Here is a 12,279-nt window from a genome sequence, read left to right as displayed (position 1 = left end):
AAAACCAGTGGACAAGAGGTGATGCGGGGGGGGAAAATGAGGAGGTTAAGGGGTTTGTCTCAGATTCTCAAACCTGTTATATACGTACTTTGTGACTCACACCCCACCCTTTCCCCTGTTGACATTAACACGTGGAGAATAAATGAATGAATTTGAAGCTTGCAAAACAATTTCTTTCCTTTACGGTTAGTTCCTGTGAAAATCTACTAACACTGCTGAAGTAACGGGAAGCAGATTTTAAACCTGGGAGGTCATTGAACCGTATAGTTACGGACACCCAAACTGTACGCTACAACACCCCCCCCCCCCCATCTTTATTAGGAATTTATGTTGAAGACCTATTTTTTTCTACTTGAAATAAAGTGAATTTTAAAAAATGTTTAAGGAAGGAGTTTACGGACCATATCTGTTTCCTTGTTTCCTTAAAAACATATATATATCTTAAAATATAAAATCACAGTAAAAAAACTGCAGTGTTAACTGTAACACATATATATATATATGTATATATGTGAATATCTCGGCGTTCTAAAATCAACTGTGCAAACCTAGAGAAGTCCTTGAAATTCCACAGCACAGGGGGGGGGGGCACCTACACTTCTTTAGTACCGTAAGATATGGCCAAAAAAAGGAGGAAATTATGAATACGAAATACAAAATAAAAAAATGAACTCTCGAAGTTAAAAAAGAGGCAGAGGAAACAAAAAAAACTAATGAAAAATAGATTTCTGTTATGTGAATAGAGATTTTGAAAACCTGAAGATATTAAAACTTTTTCCATTTCGCAAAAAAAAGTATTTCCGTAAAAAGCTCCCATAATTTTTCCAGATTTTTAGGAATGTAAGATCACATTTTCCCCCCCTTGGCTAGGGTTTGATGCGCGTCCAAGGTCACCCATGCGCGCGGCGCGCAACTCAGGCCGAAAGTTAGGCCTTCAAGCATCCCAAGGACATGTTGCGTCACTAAATCTGTTAAACCGCTCAGTACTAAAACTTACCATCCATTTTCTTACGAATAAAACTAATTAATTTTATTGCATTTCTCCATATCAAAAAAAATAAACGAAATAAGAAAACTTCTTTTCGACATATGATTGTTGATCAACATTAAGAAATTAAATTACTAAGAAAACAATGGCTGTTCAAAGAAATATGATTAATATGCATTTCTAACTAAAATCATTTTCTGTATTTTTTTTTTTTAATTGTATTTCTTATGCTTAATTAAAGTTAGAGAAGAAAAGGGGGCGACCTAAAGGCCTAGTATTTATTAGTAAATTAGAACATGTCAGTAGGGGGGTGTAAAAGTCTTATAACAGCAAAGAGAAATAAATTAATGGAATATTAAAAAAATTATTTTTTTAAGTTTTGAATCACGGCATGCCGATTTAGCTATTTTAAAGAAAAGGAATTTTAAATTTGTTCTTCTAAATACATTTGTCCGCACAAGTATTGTATAATTATATACAAGATTTGGAACCCAGCTTTGCCCGGAAATCAAGATTTCCCTCTAAAAGTCAAACTACTCAACTTAGACGCAAGTCAAACAACTAACCTGCTATTTGAATCAGACTTTTTGGCGAAAAAGCTAAAAAAAAAACATGATAATTGGGGGGAAATATGTTTTCCACATTTTTTTTACTTATAAGAATCACAAATAATGACCATAAGCAAAATGAAGAAAAAACTTTCAGCGGAAAATGTCTTTCCTTGTCTATATTTTAATCAACGACAGATTTGATAAAAATGATAAGATCAAAATTTACCGAATAAAGCAGGAATATAACCGGAATAGCATTAAATTGTTTAGGGCGCAGAATTCCTAAGAATCGTGCATATTTTATTTAGCAAATCTTGCAGTCATTCATTTATTTCCTTTATAAAATCTGTTGTTAAATGTTTAGACCTACCGACTACTTTCAGAACATACAAATTCCTACTTGACTCCCACAAATCCCTTCTTAACATTTAAATGGACAGTGACTTGAGCTTTCCTTGTTTATAAAAACAATGGAGAAACTCGCAGAAATAAACACTGAGACAGTAAAACGACGATATCTTCCACATTATTATCTGTTTAATGTGTCTTGGGTATTGTTTTAAATCTTTGGATGGAGGGTCACTTGAAATTAGAGTCCCTAATTAAATCCAATAATTAGGAATTTAAGAATTAATTTCAAAGAACCAACTCCAGTCACTGGAGGGGGGGNACTCAATTTACCAAATTCACTTATAAAAATCAAATAAAAAATGCTGAGTAATCATACCATACAAAGTCATATTTTTAATGAGGGGGGGGGTGTACTTTCCGGGAAAATCTGTTAATGTTTATATTACAGTTCCTGTCAGTGAATGGATCAGGATCCGTTGGATCCGTAACACTTTGGCTTCCTGGTTCCGGATACAAAGGACAACATTACTACGAACACTTAAAAACTTTCGCCTTCAACGCAATGCTAACTAATTAAAGAATATTAAAACTTTTCTTATCTCTAAATGGTTTATCAAGTTTTCCCATGAAAATGAGCCAGGGGTGTAAGAATTGAACATAAACCAAAAAAAAAGAAAAAACAATTAACACATTTATACCTGTTAAAAAAATCTATAAATCTTAAAAAGTGTTTGTGGCCTGCATCCTGCTTTGGATCCAGATCCGGTTTGGAACCAAGATAAACTTTAAAAAAAATTACACGCTTGTAATCTATCTTTGACTTGTTTAATTTTATAAAATACTTCTTTTCTTCTTCTAACAACTTTTGTTAAAGAAAAACATAAATCTATATTGTTTACAAATGGGATTAACAAAAAACACAAGGTTTAAATCCTTATTATCCCCTTCTAGTGTATTGAAAATCTCGATCCATGATCCACAATTCTTGGCGAATCCTTTGTTTTACTTTCTTTTCAATCATTAACTTATCGTTAAAAAAATNGGGGGGGGGGGGGGGGGGGGGGTAGAAATTTAAATATAACTTTAATAAGCATCATTGAAGTAATTCAATTAGCATAATATGAGTATAAAAGAGAGTACAATTAATAAATAAAAACTATTGCACAATGTTTTATATCCGGAATAGGGATAATGGCGGGTGTGGCAAAGATGACTAAGATTAAGTCACCACTATCAAAACAAAATGTAGTTTTAATTAAATCTAATTCCTAAGTAAGTGTGCCAAACTAGTCAAACCCCATGAAATGTAGACAACAATAATTTTGATCTAATTGTCATGTAAGCTCCATTAATAGCGTAAAACGTGCTAAGAAAAACTTGATGAAAAAAACACTTTATTTCGTTAAATAACGATAATTCGGAAGAGAAAACAAAACTAATAAATAAAAATCTAACTTTAAAGAAACCGAATAATTAATTTAAACATCGAATAACACTTTATAACTGCTAAATAGTAGGGTTTACCTAAAAGCCTTTTCACCGGATGGCTCACAAACAACTTATGAAATTTCAAACATGTCTTCCGAGCAATTTGGGCGGTAACGGGGATTCGTTTTCGAGAAAAATTTATGATTTAAAATTTTTATTTATATTTTCTGAAATTTCAAAAATTATTGCTTTTTTTAAGAAATTTATATCTGAAGTAAAATTATTTCTACAAAATCATGAATGTTTTTACCACCCGCAATCTTGGATGTCGTCTTTTTTTGCTTAAAGTTTGGACTCAAATTTCAAAGTACAAATGTACGGTAAAATGTAATATTTAATTAATATTTAACAACTGCAATGAATAAAAATTAACATATCTTTTATAAAAAGACATAGATCTTTTTTAGAAAGTTCCACAATATTAAATTCAAAATCGACAGCTTTTATCATTCATGAATAAAGGTTATTATTATGATCAATATTTATACGGATGTCATGGTCTTAAAATATACGTCTATCTAACTTTAATGATATGAAGTTCGAAAGTAAAGAGGGGAAGGTTATAAGGTAAGAAATGTGACCCCCCCCCCACCCTATGAGGCTGCATTTACGTATTTAAGCTTTTACAAGTGCTTTCTTTGCACTCCATAACCTCTGTATTTTATACAGTACAGACATACTTTTAATTTTAGTGCACTGTGAACTTTACACTGTTGTTATGAGTATGACCGTGAAATTGTCAGTAATATAAATTTCTTAGGGGTACAGAAACATAGCGGGGGGGGGGGGGGGAAATGGGGGGCATTTGGCCCCTGGGTCAGTAAAATCTATAGTTTTTCAATTTCCAACGAGTTCTGAGCACCAACTCCCCGGCCCTCCCCGGTCCCACCCAAAACCCAATGATAATTAAAACGAAAATTTTAAATATTTTTCTTTCAGAATAATGTTTGCTGTTAAGCCAAAAATTGGAAATTTTATGTCTTTTAGATGTTTACTACGATCTTCTGAGAGAGGGAAATCGGATCTTGTAACATCAAACTTTTTAGGTAATATATGTATACACAATTAATAATTAAGCATCGCAGGTACCTTGGGATTGGTGGGAAGGCTTCGCTTCCCGATTGCCGAGTCCTTTCTCGGAATTCTTATTGCTCGTGTTATATATTGACATCTATAACACAAGCATTATTGTTATCTAGTTACATAAATATATCTACATATATAACACGAGCATTATTGTTATCTAATTACATAAATATATTGAATATATAACACGAGCATTTGTTATCTAATTACATAAATATATTGACATATATATCACGTCCACGAGCATTATTGTTATCTAATTACATAAATATATCTACATATAACACGAGCATTATTGTTATCTAATTACATAAATATATCTACATATATAACACGAGCCTCATTGTTATTTAATTACATAAATATATTTACACATATAACACAAGCATTATTGTTATCTAATTACATAAATATATTGACATATATAACACGAGCATTATGAATACACATTGCACATATATATGTGTGCATAACTTTGAATAACTTTCTATTACACAAATGTTGTCCTTCTTCTTTGGAACCTGATATCATGATATTCGAAACTATGAATTCTGTAACAGCCAATCCCAGATATATGAATACATAGCAAGAGTTGTTTTTAATGTCGTATTCTCATCCTATTTAATATCAAGACGACATTTTATATGCTTTTTCTCTGTATTTTTTTAGATTGGCTACTGAGGGTTCGAAATTTCAAAGTTTCACACCATCAGGTTGCAAAGTTGTAGGGATTAGAACATTACAGATTGAGTCTCTAAATTAGTCTCTAAATGTTTAGATGACCAGAAAATCGCCGTGATAACCCTGAATAATCCGAGTAAACTAAACGCCCTGACTGAACCAATGGGGGACCAGCTCACAGCTCACGTGACCGAGCTCAAAAATAAAACAATTAGGAAAATCTTTTAAAATTTCCAATATTTTATTTTGTTTAAAGGAACTGTTGTTCCAGTTTCAAGAAACCCTTTATTTATAGAAGGGCATGGCCATTGCCCAATGCACAACAGTACCCTACAAATCTTTAACTGATTATTAATGTATATTGTCGTAATTGTTTAGCTAATTCTCACAATTTCCTCCATTTTTAGCCTACACGTCACTTCTAATTAATAGAAACTACAATTTAAAATTATCAGTTTTTAAAGAGAAGACGCATGCATACTTGGTCAGAGAAATGTTTTAAAGTAGTACCATTGTAGTACCATTTTGTAGTACCAATTGTAGTACCAATTGTATTACCATTGTAGTACCAATTGTAGTAACATTATAGTACAATCTTAAGTCTTTAGTATTCCTTTAAAATGTATGGTTCTAGAGTTTGTAAAGACAACCTGTAGGTTGATTGGTAATAATAATAATAATTGTTTTAATCGTTTACAAGAAAAATAAATAGCCAGGCCTGAAATTGTTTCAATTAATGATAATCAATAAAAATATTTTGAAAAGAGCTGCTATAATAACAGGAGCAGGGAAAGCTTTTAGCGCAGGTATAATTATTATAATATTGTTATTATTATTATTATTGTTTTTGTTATTGTTATTGTTATTGTTATTGTTATTGTTATTGTTTTTGTTATTGTTTTTGTTATTGTTTTTGTTTTTGTTATTGTTATTGTTATTGTTATTGTTATTGTTATTGTTATTGTTATTGTTATTGTTATTGTTATTGTTATTGTTATTGTTATTGTTATTGTTATTGTTATTGTTTTTGTTTTTGTTTTTGTTTTTGTTTTTGTTTTTGTTTTTGTTTTTGTTTTTGTTTTTGTTTTTGTTTTTGTTTTTGTTTTTGTTTTTGTTTTTGTTTTTGTTTTTGTTTTTGTTTTTGTTTTTGTTTTTGTTTTTGTTTTTGTTTTTGTTTTTGTTTTTGTTTTTGTTTTTGTTTTTGTTTTTGTTTTTGTTTTTGTTTTTGTTTTTGTTTTTGTTTTTGTTTTTGTTTTTGTTTTTGTTTTTGTTTTTGTTTTTGTTTTTGTTTTTGTTTTTGTTTTTGTTTTTGTTTTTGTTTTTGTTTTTGTTTTTGTTTTTGTTTTTGTTTTTGTTTTTGTTTTTGTTTTTGTTTTTGTTTTTGTTTTTGTTTTTGTTTTTGTTTTTGTTTTTGTTTTTGTTTTTGTTTTTGTTTTTGTTTTTGTTTTTGTTTTTGTTTTTGTTTTTGTTTTTGTTTTTGTTTTTGTTTTTGTTTTTGTTTTTGTTTTTGTTTTTGTTTTTGTTTTTGTTTTTGTTTTTGTTTTTGTTTTTGTTTTTGTTTTTGTTTTTGTTTTTGTTTTTGTTTTTGTTTTTGTTTTTGTTTTTGTTTTTGTTTTTGTTTTTGTTTTTGTTTTTGTTTTTGTTTTTGTTTTTGTTTTTGTTTTTGTTTTTGTTTTTGTTTTTGTTTTTGTTTTTGTTTTTGTTTTTGTTTTTGTTTTTGTTTTTGTTTTTGTTTTTGTTTTTGTTTTTGTTTTTGTTTTTGTTTTTGTTTTTGTTTTTTGTTTTTTGTTTTTTGTTTTTTGTTTTTTGTTTTTGTTTTTGTTATTGTTATTGTTAAAATCAATGTCCATCCCTATCTAGGGGGGGACCTGGATTGGTTACTGCAAAGGCACAGGGATACTCCAGACAATAATATTCAGATTATGCAACAATTTTATCAAAGGTGAATCGAAGACGACATTCAGGAATAAACACAGCTTTCCGCTTTAGGACAGTAAGACAACTTTCAAGAAAATCTTTAAGTACACTTGACTTACATTATGTAAAAAAAGCATGCTGGATTCACAACGGTACCCTTAATAAATTTATTTGATCAACAATGTGGAAGATAACATATCGTCTTCCTTGATTTGATTCTGATAACTTTTTTATTTTTTAAGCAATAGCAGCTTATTAGAGAAGCCGCATATTCATCAGTTTTTAAAAACAACAGCCATGAATATCTAATTCATACTTGATCAGACAAAATTTTTAGGGTACCATTGTTTATCAGACATGCCACATCAATGAACTTACTTGAAATTGAACATTAGAGTTTTTAAACTGTAGATCAAAATAAAATATAAAACGAGTACGGGACTAAACAAAATACGTGTTAATTATTTTATTCAAAATTTTCTAATTTTCAACAAAGATCCCTAATCAACAAATTGTCTGTTTTAAGATTTCTTGTTCTCCGAACATTGGAAGTTCCTATAATCGCCGCAATAAATGGTGCTGCAGTAGGTATAATATTTATAAAGGGTCATCATCATGTAAAAAATCATACTTTACTTAGAGGCATATACAGGAAATTTTCCGGGGACTTTTTTCTTTCCAGAGGGGTAATCTGGGTAAGTCTGTAACCCCCTAGAAATCGTAGATTTAACTAATCCAGGGGTGCAGACTAGAGCCAACACTGCCCCCCCCCCTCCCCACCCCTTGTATACGCCTGTTTAGCGTACTGCATATTTGATTATTTTACTGTATGTTAGGCTAGAATCTCAAGACTCCTGTACTGTTATATATTATTAAACCATTGTAAATGTACAGTGTACACACTAGCTAACTAGGCGACCTGTAGACAACTATACATATCCCTGGAATTTACTGGGGTTCTACAAACTCATATATACAACAATGTGAAGTTAAAGTCGATTATCTGATTCGATTAAATTCTAAAAAATGATGATTTTTGTTTCAGTGCTCATGTATGTTTAAGGAGACCCATTAAAATGTAGGATAGGAAGACGACTTAAGTTACAATTTAAAATATACCAATTAACATGAAACCTTGGAATTGTACAGTTATACGTACAGTGCATACAGACAAAATATGTTTATTTCCAATATATCTGCTTTATTAAAACAAAATCAAAGAAATTGCTTATATTGTGTTAGTATATAAATGATAAAACATTTCAATCCATTTTTTTAAGGAGCTGGATTCTGCCTGGCTTTGGGAGGAGCAGATATTAGAGTTGCATCATCCCAAGCTAAGATGGGATTAACATTTACTAAGGTTTAACATTAAACTTGCATCATCCTTGTCAAATATCTCAAGAAAGAAGTTTTATATCTGCATCATTATTTAATATAGATTCTAAGGATCAATTATTGCATCTTATCAATATCCAGGATGTAATAAATATGCTTTCGGGGATACCATTATAACTGCAACATTCTGATTATTTTTTTAAAAGTTAGGATTACATCCGGGAATGGCCGCAACACATTTTCTACCACAACTTGCGGGTCCCCAGGTTAGAAAAATGACTTTATAAATGTCGTCTTTGTAAATGTAAGATTGATTTATCAGGTAGCAGCTGAGCTACTGTTAACTGGGCGACTTGTAACAGCAGGTGAAGCTGTCAGCATGGGTCTGGTTGCCAGGCAGGCGGACGATGCATTGGAAGCAAGTTTAACAATTGCACGGTAATCTATACCAGAGGTTGGATTTGAAGAACTTAAACTGCGTCGCAGAACCGCCAAAAAGCGGTTCCAATTGAGCGCTGGCTCAAATCTCGAATTAAACACGGAATAAAATATCAAGTGGAACCAACCATATGTTAGAGCCGCCTCTCAAATTTTAAGACGCGGCTCAAATTCTTTTAATTTGGCCCCTGAGGTTGGATTTTGTAAGCTAGAAGTCGTTGAACTACAATTGGTTAAACTTAATTAGTCTGTTTTGTGCAAACCAGAGACCTATTTCTCTTTTTATTCATTAAATCCAGCCTCTAAAGATCCTTTTTAATGTTTAAAGATAAGACTTGAGGGTAATGTTACATCGTCTATACGCAACATCCTCTCTACAGAACTTCTGACCTACTAACTAGCCAGACTACAATAGCAGAAAACAATTAGGCCTGCGTTAGTTGATTTAGCAGGCATCGATCAGGGCTAAAGATGAATTCTGACATACAAATTTGTTTTGTGGAGCCACCGAAATATAAAATTATTCCTTATTCCCTTTAACGTAGTTTTGACGTTATTCCGAGGATATTTGGACGTTTTTTACCGTTATTCTGAGGATATTTTGACGTTTTTTACCGTTATTCTGAGGATATTTTGACGTTCTTTACCGTTATTTTGAGGATATTTTGACGTTTTTTTTACCGTTATTCTGAGAATATTTTGACGTTATTTTGCTTCTAGGGATATTTGTAATTCTGCTCCTATAGCAGTACGTACAACCTTGGAAACCTTAAGGTCGAAACAGGACTTGGGGCTGGACCAGGCTTACAGGTAATTCATAAACTAATCAATCAAGTTATTTATAAATTTATAAATTCTAACAGATCTAACGTATCTCATACTTATGCCAAATTTTTTGAATTTACAGTTGAAATTTTGCCTCCCCCTAGGAGCTCCTAAAGGGGAAGGGGGGATTTGCGCTTTTCCATTTTTGCCCCCACCCCCATTGATTTATTTTTGTTGTTAAAAATCCATTGACAATGTACAAATGATTTTTGAGCTACTTATAGTCAAACTATCTGGTTTGTAACAACATCAAATTCAGCGTAAATATTGTGTTATAATGGCGTCTTCCTACTTTACAGTTTTCTGGTTCTTACTGTATAATGTACTTTGTACATAGTACCCTTTTTGACCCACAGGGTTACCCACAAAGAATGAGACTTCATAGATGATGGAACGGAATTTGTTTAGTCCATTTCCTTGCAATTAGGGTTCCTTGTGGACCGAAACTGGGTTATTTCTGTGGTTAATCAATTAGTAAACCATCGAAATACTCAATTGAGTGCAAGCTTCAATACGTCATATTTTAGAGTTGTGGGTCGTCTTTACAGTCTCATCCTTTGTGGGTAACCCTGTATGTAAAGAATTTATCAGAGTCTCCTTTACTCAATATAAAAAAAATAATGCTGAATAAAATGTTTTGATAATTTAAAAAAAAATTTATCTGAATTCAGGAGGGAAGCTACAGCCCAGGCTGAGTGTTACCCCTCCCAAGATTTAAAGGTAATTTCAATTGATCAAATTGTTGTATTTATCTAAAAATTGATTTGACATCATTTATTGTCTCTATCTTGGATATTTCTGTTTAGAGAGTTTTTGTTTGGCGAGTTGCGAGAAAAGTTAAACTGTCAAATTTTCATCTATAAATTATTAAGATATATATATATATATAGAGAGGGTAACGTAACCAAGGAGTATGAAATAGAAGGGAGATATAACTGACGCAGCCCGCCCTACCATATGATTTTACATGCTTTGCAGACAATACTTTATTTGAATAAGATATATTTGTCTGATTTACAATAAACGCGTATATAATAACCTATTCTGAATACTTCTTTTACAAATGGAGTACCCGTCTGCAAAGCATATATATTGTATAATCATTTGGTAGGGGGGACCGCGTCAGTTGTATCTCCCTTTTATTTCATGCTCCTTGGATGTAACCCACAATGGTTTAAACTTAAATGAAAATCTGCAAATATTTGAATATGATGATGCAAAGTTTGAATTATAATGCGCGAATTTTTTCTCGAAATCTTCTCATAGCAGAGTTCTATTTTACTAAATTATCCTAAGGGACGTTAAGTAATTTAACGTCCCTCTGCTGAGGGATCGCAGATGTCAGTAATGTTGATCAAAAAGGCGCCAAAATATTTTTTCAACCAAACTTTCATTTTTTGTAATACTTTCAGGAGGGAGTAACGGCACTGCAGGAGAAGAGAAAACCGGTTTTTACCGGAAATTAACCGCGCTGACCTAAACAATTTAATTCTTAAATCATTTGAAAAAGTCTGATTCTTCTTCCACATTAAGTGAAGGGGAGATTTTTCGAAGACAAAAAATGTGGTCTTTTGAAATTAAATCAATTATTTTAATTGAAATTTTTTAAATCCATGAAAGATAGTGTAACCTAATTTTTCAATTTATTTGTTTAATTGTGAATCTTTCTCAAAATTATTTCTTTGAAATAATAAGTAATTTTCTCTATTATTTTTTGTGTAAATTCTAATGTTTATTTTGATGTTAATAGATTTTAAAAATTCGAAATGTACTTTTTTATTTCTTTTAAATCTGTTCCTGCGCTAAACTTTTATGATAAATATTTACTTGATTTCAAATTCATGAATTCAAAAATCTAATAACGAATTTCTGATTTTGACTGTTAAACATTTTTAAGATTTAATAATTAGAAAATGGAATTTTAGGTTTTCAAAGAGGTTTTATGAGTTTTTCCACAAACTCAAGCTTTCTAATCCAAATCTCTTTGCAACCTAATAGATTTATTTATTTATTTATTTATTTATTCGTACACAATTATAATGGTACAATTTAAAATCAACGAGAAATGAGATATATAACATGTAAAATATAGAATTAATATATAGTCGAAAACAATAAAATAAAATAAAAAATAAAAACTTAGTTAGTTTTTACATATATCATCAATAATTACATCTACAATAACATCTGCTTCAACTACAGCATTAAATAACCGATCATTTCCCAAAAAATGATCAATCACTGAAGAATGTGTCACATTGTTTACAGTATTGTATACAGATTAAATCGTTGATACGTCAAACTTATTTTTTGATGTAACAGATTTTATAGTTTGAAATATCAAAGTCTACGACATTGGGTTACAAAGTTATAGGGGAAAAAATGAGTTTGTGGCAGAAACTCATTTCCTTTAAACTTTTACAGGAATTTTTTAATGCTTATATCTGCACAAAACACAATGACATAATTAAAAAGTAAAATTAACTCTTGCAGGAAATAATTTACAACCTAGGCAGTCGTCTCTGAAGTCTCATCCTTTGTGGGTAATTCTGTATATTCAGTATAAAGTTTGTGGCGAGTAAAATCAATTTTTTTCTATTCATATTCAGATAATGT

General features: G+C 30.9%; 1 protein-coding gene across 1 annotated transcript; it reads left to right on the top strand.

The window, feature by feature from the left end:
• The first annotated feature begins 3,910 nt into the window (after positions 1-3,910).
• LOC111699737 (3-hydroxybutyryl-CoA dehydratase-like protein, mitochondrial) lies at positions 3,911-11,305 on the top strand. The gene is made up of 12 exons (XM_023470469.1): positions 3,911-3,945; positions 4,318-4,424; positions 5,243-5,360; positions 5,911-5,951; positions 7,006-7,087; positions 7,589-7,650; positions 8,343-8,425; positions 8,607-8,666; positions 8,723-8,838; positions 9,559-9,648; positions 10,335-10,383; positions 11,076-11,305. The coding sequence occupies exons 1-12, from the start codon at positions 3,911-3,913 to the stop codon at positions 11,127-11,129; spliced, it is 897 nt and encodes a 298-aa protein (XP_023326237.1). The 3' UTR covers positions 11,130-11,305.
• Positions 11,306-12,279: the final 974 nt, after the last annotated feature.

The sequence above is a fragment of the Eurytemora carolleeae genome, unplaced genomic scaffold (genome assembly GCF_000591075.1).
Source record: "Eurytemora carolleeae unplaced genomic scaffold, Eaff_2.0 scaffold262, whole genome shotgun sequence".
NCBI classification, from domain to species: domain Eukaryota; kingdom Metazoa; phylum Arthropoda; class Copepoda; order Calanoida; family Temoridae; genus Eurytemora; species Eurytemora carolleeae.
The sequence above is the reverse complement of the archived record's forward strand: the minus strand, read 5'-3'. Positions and strand labels throughout refer to the sequence as shown.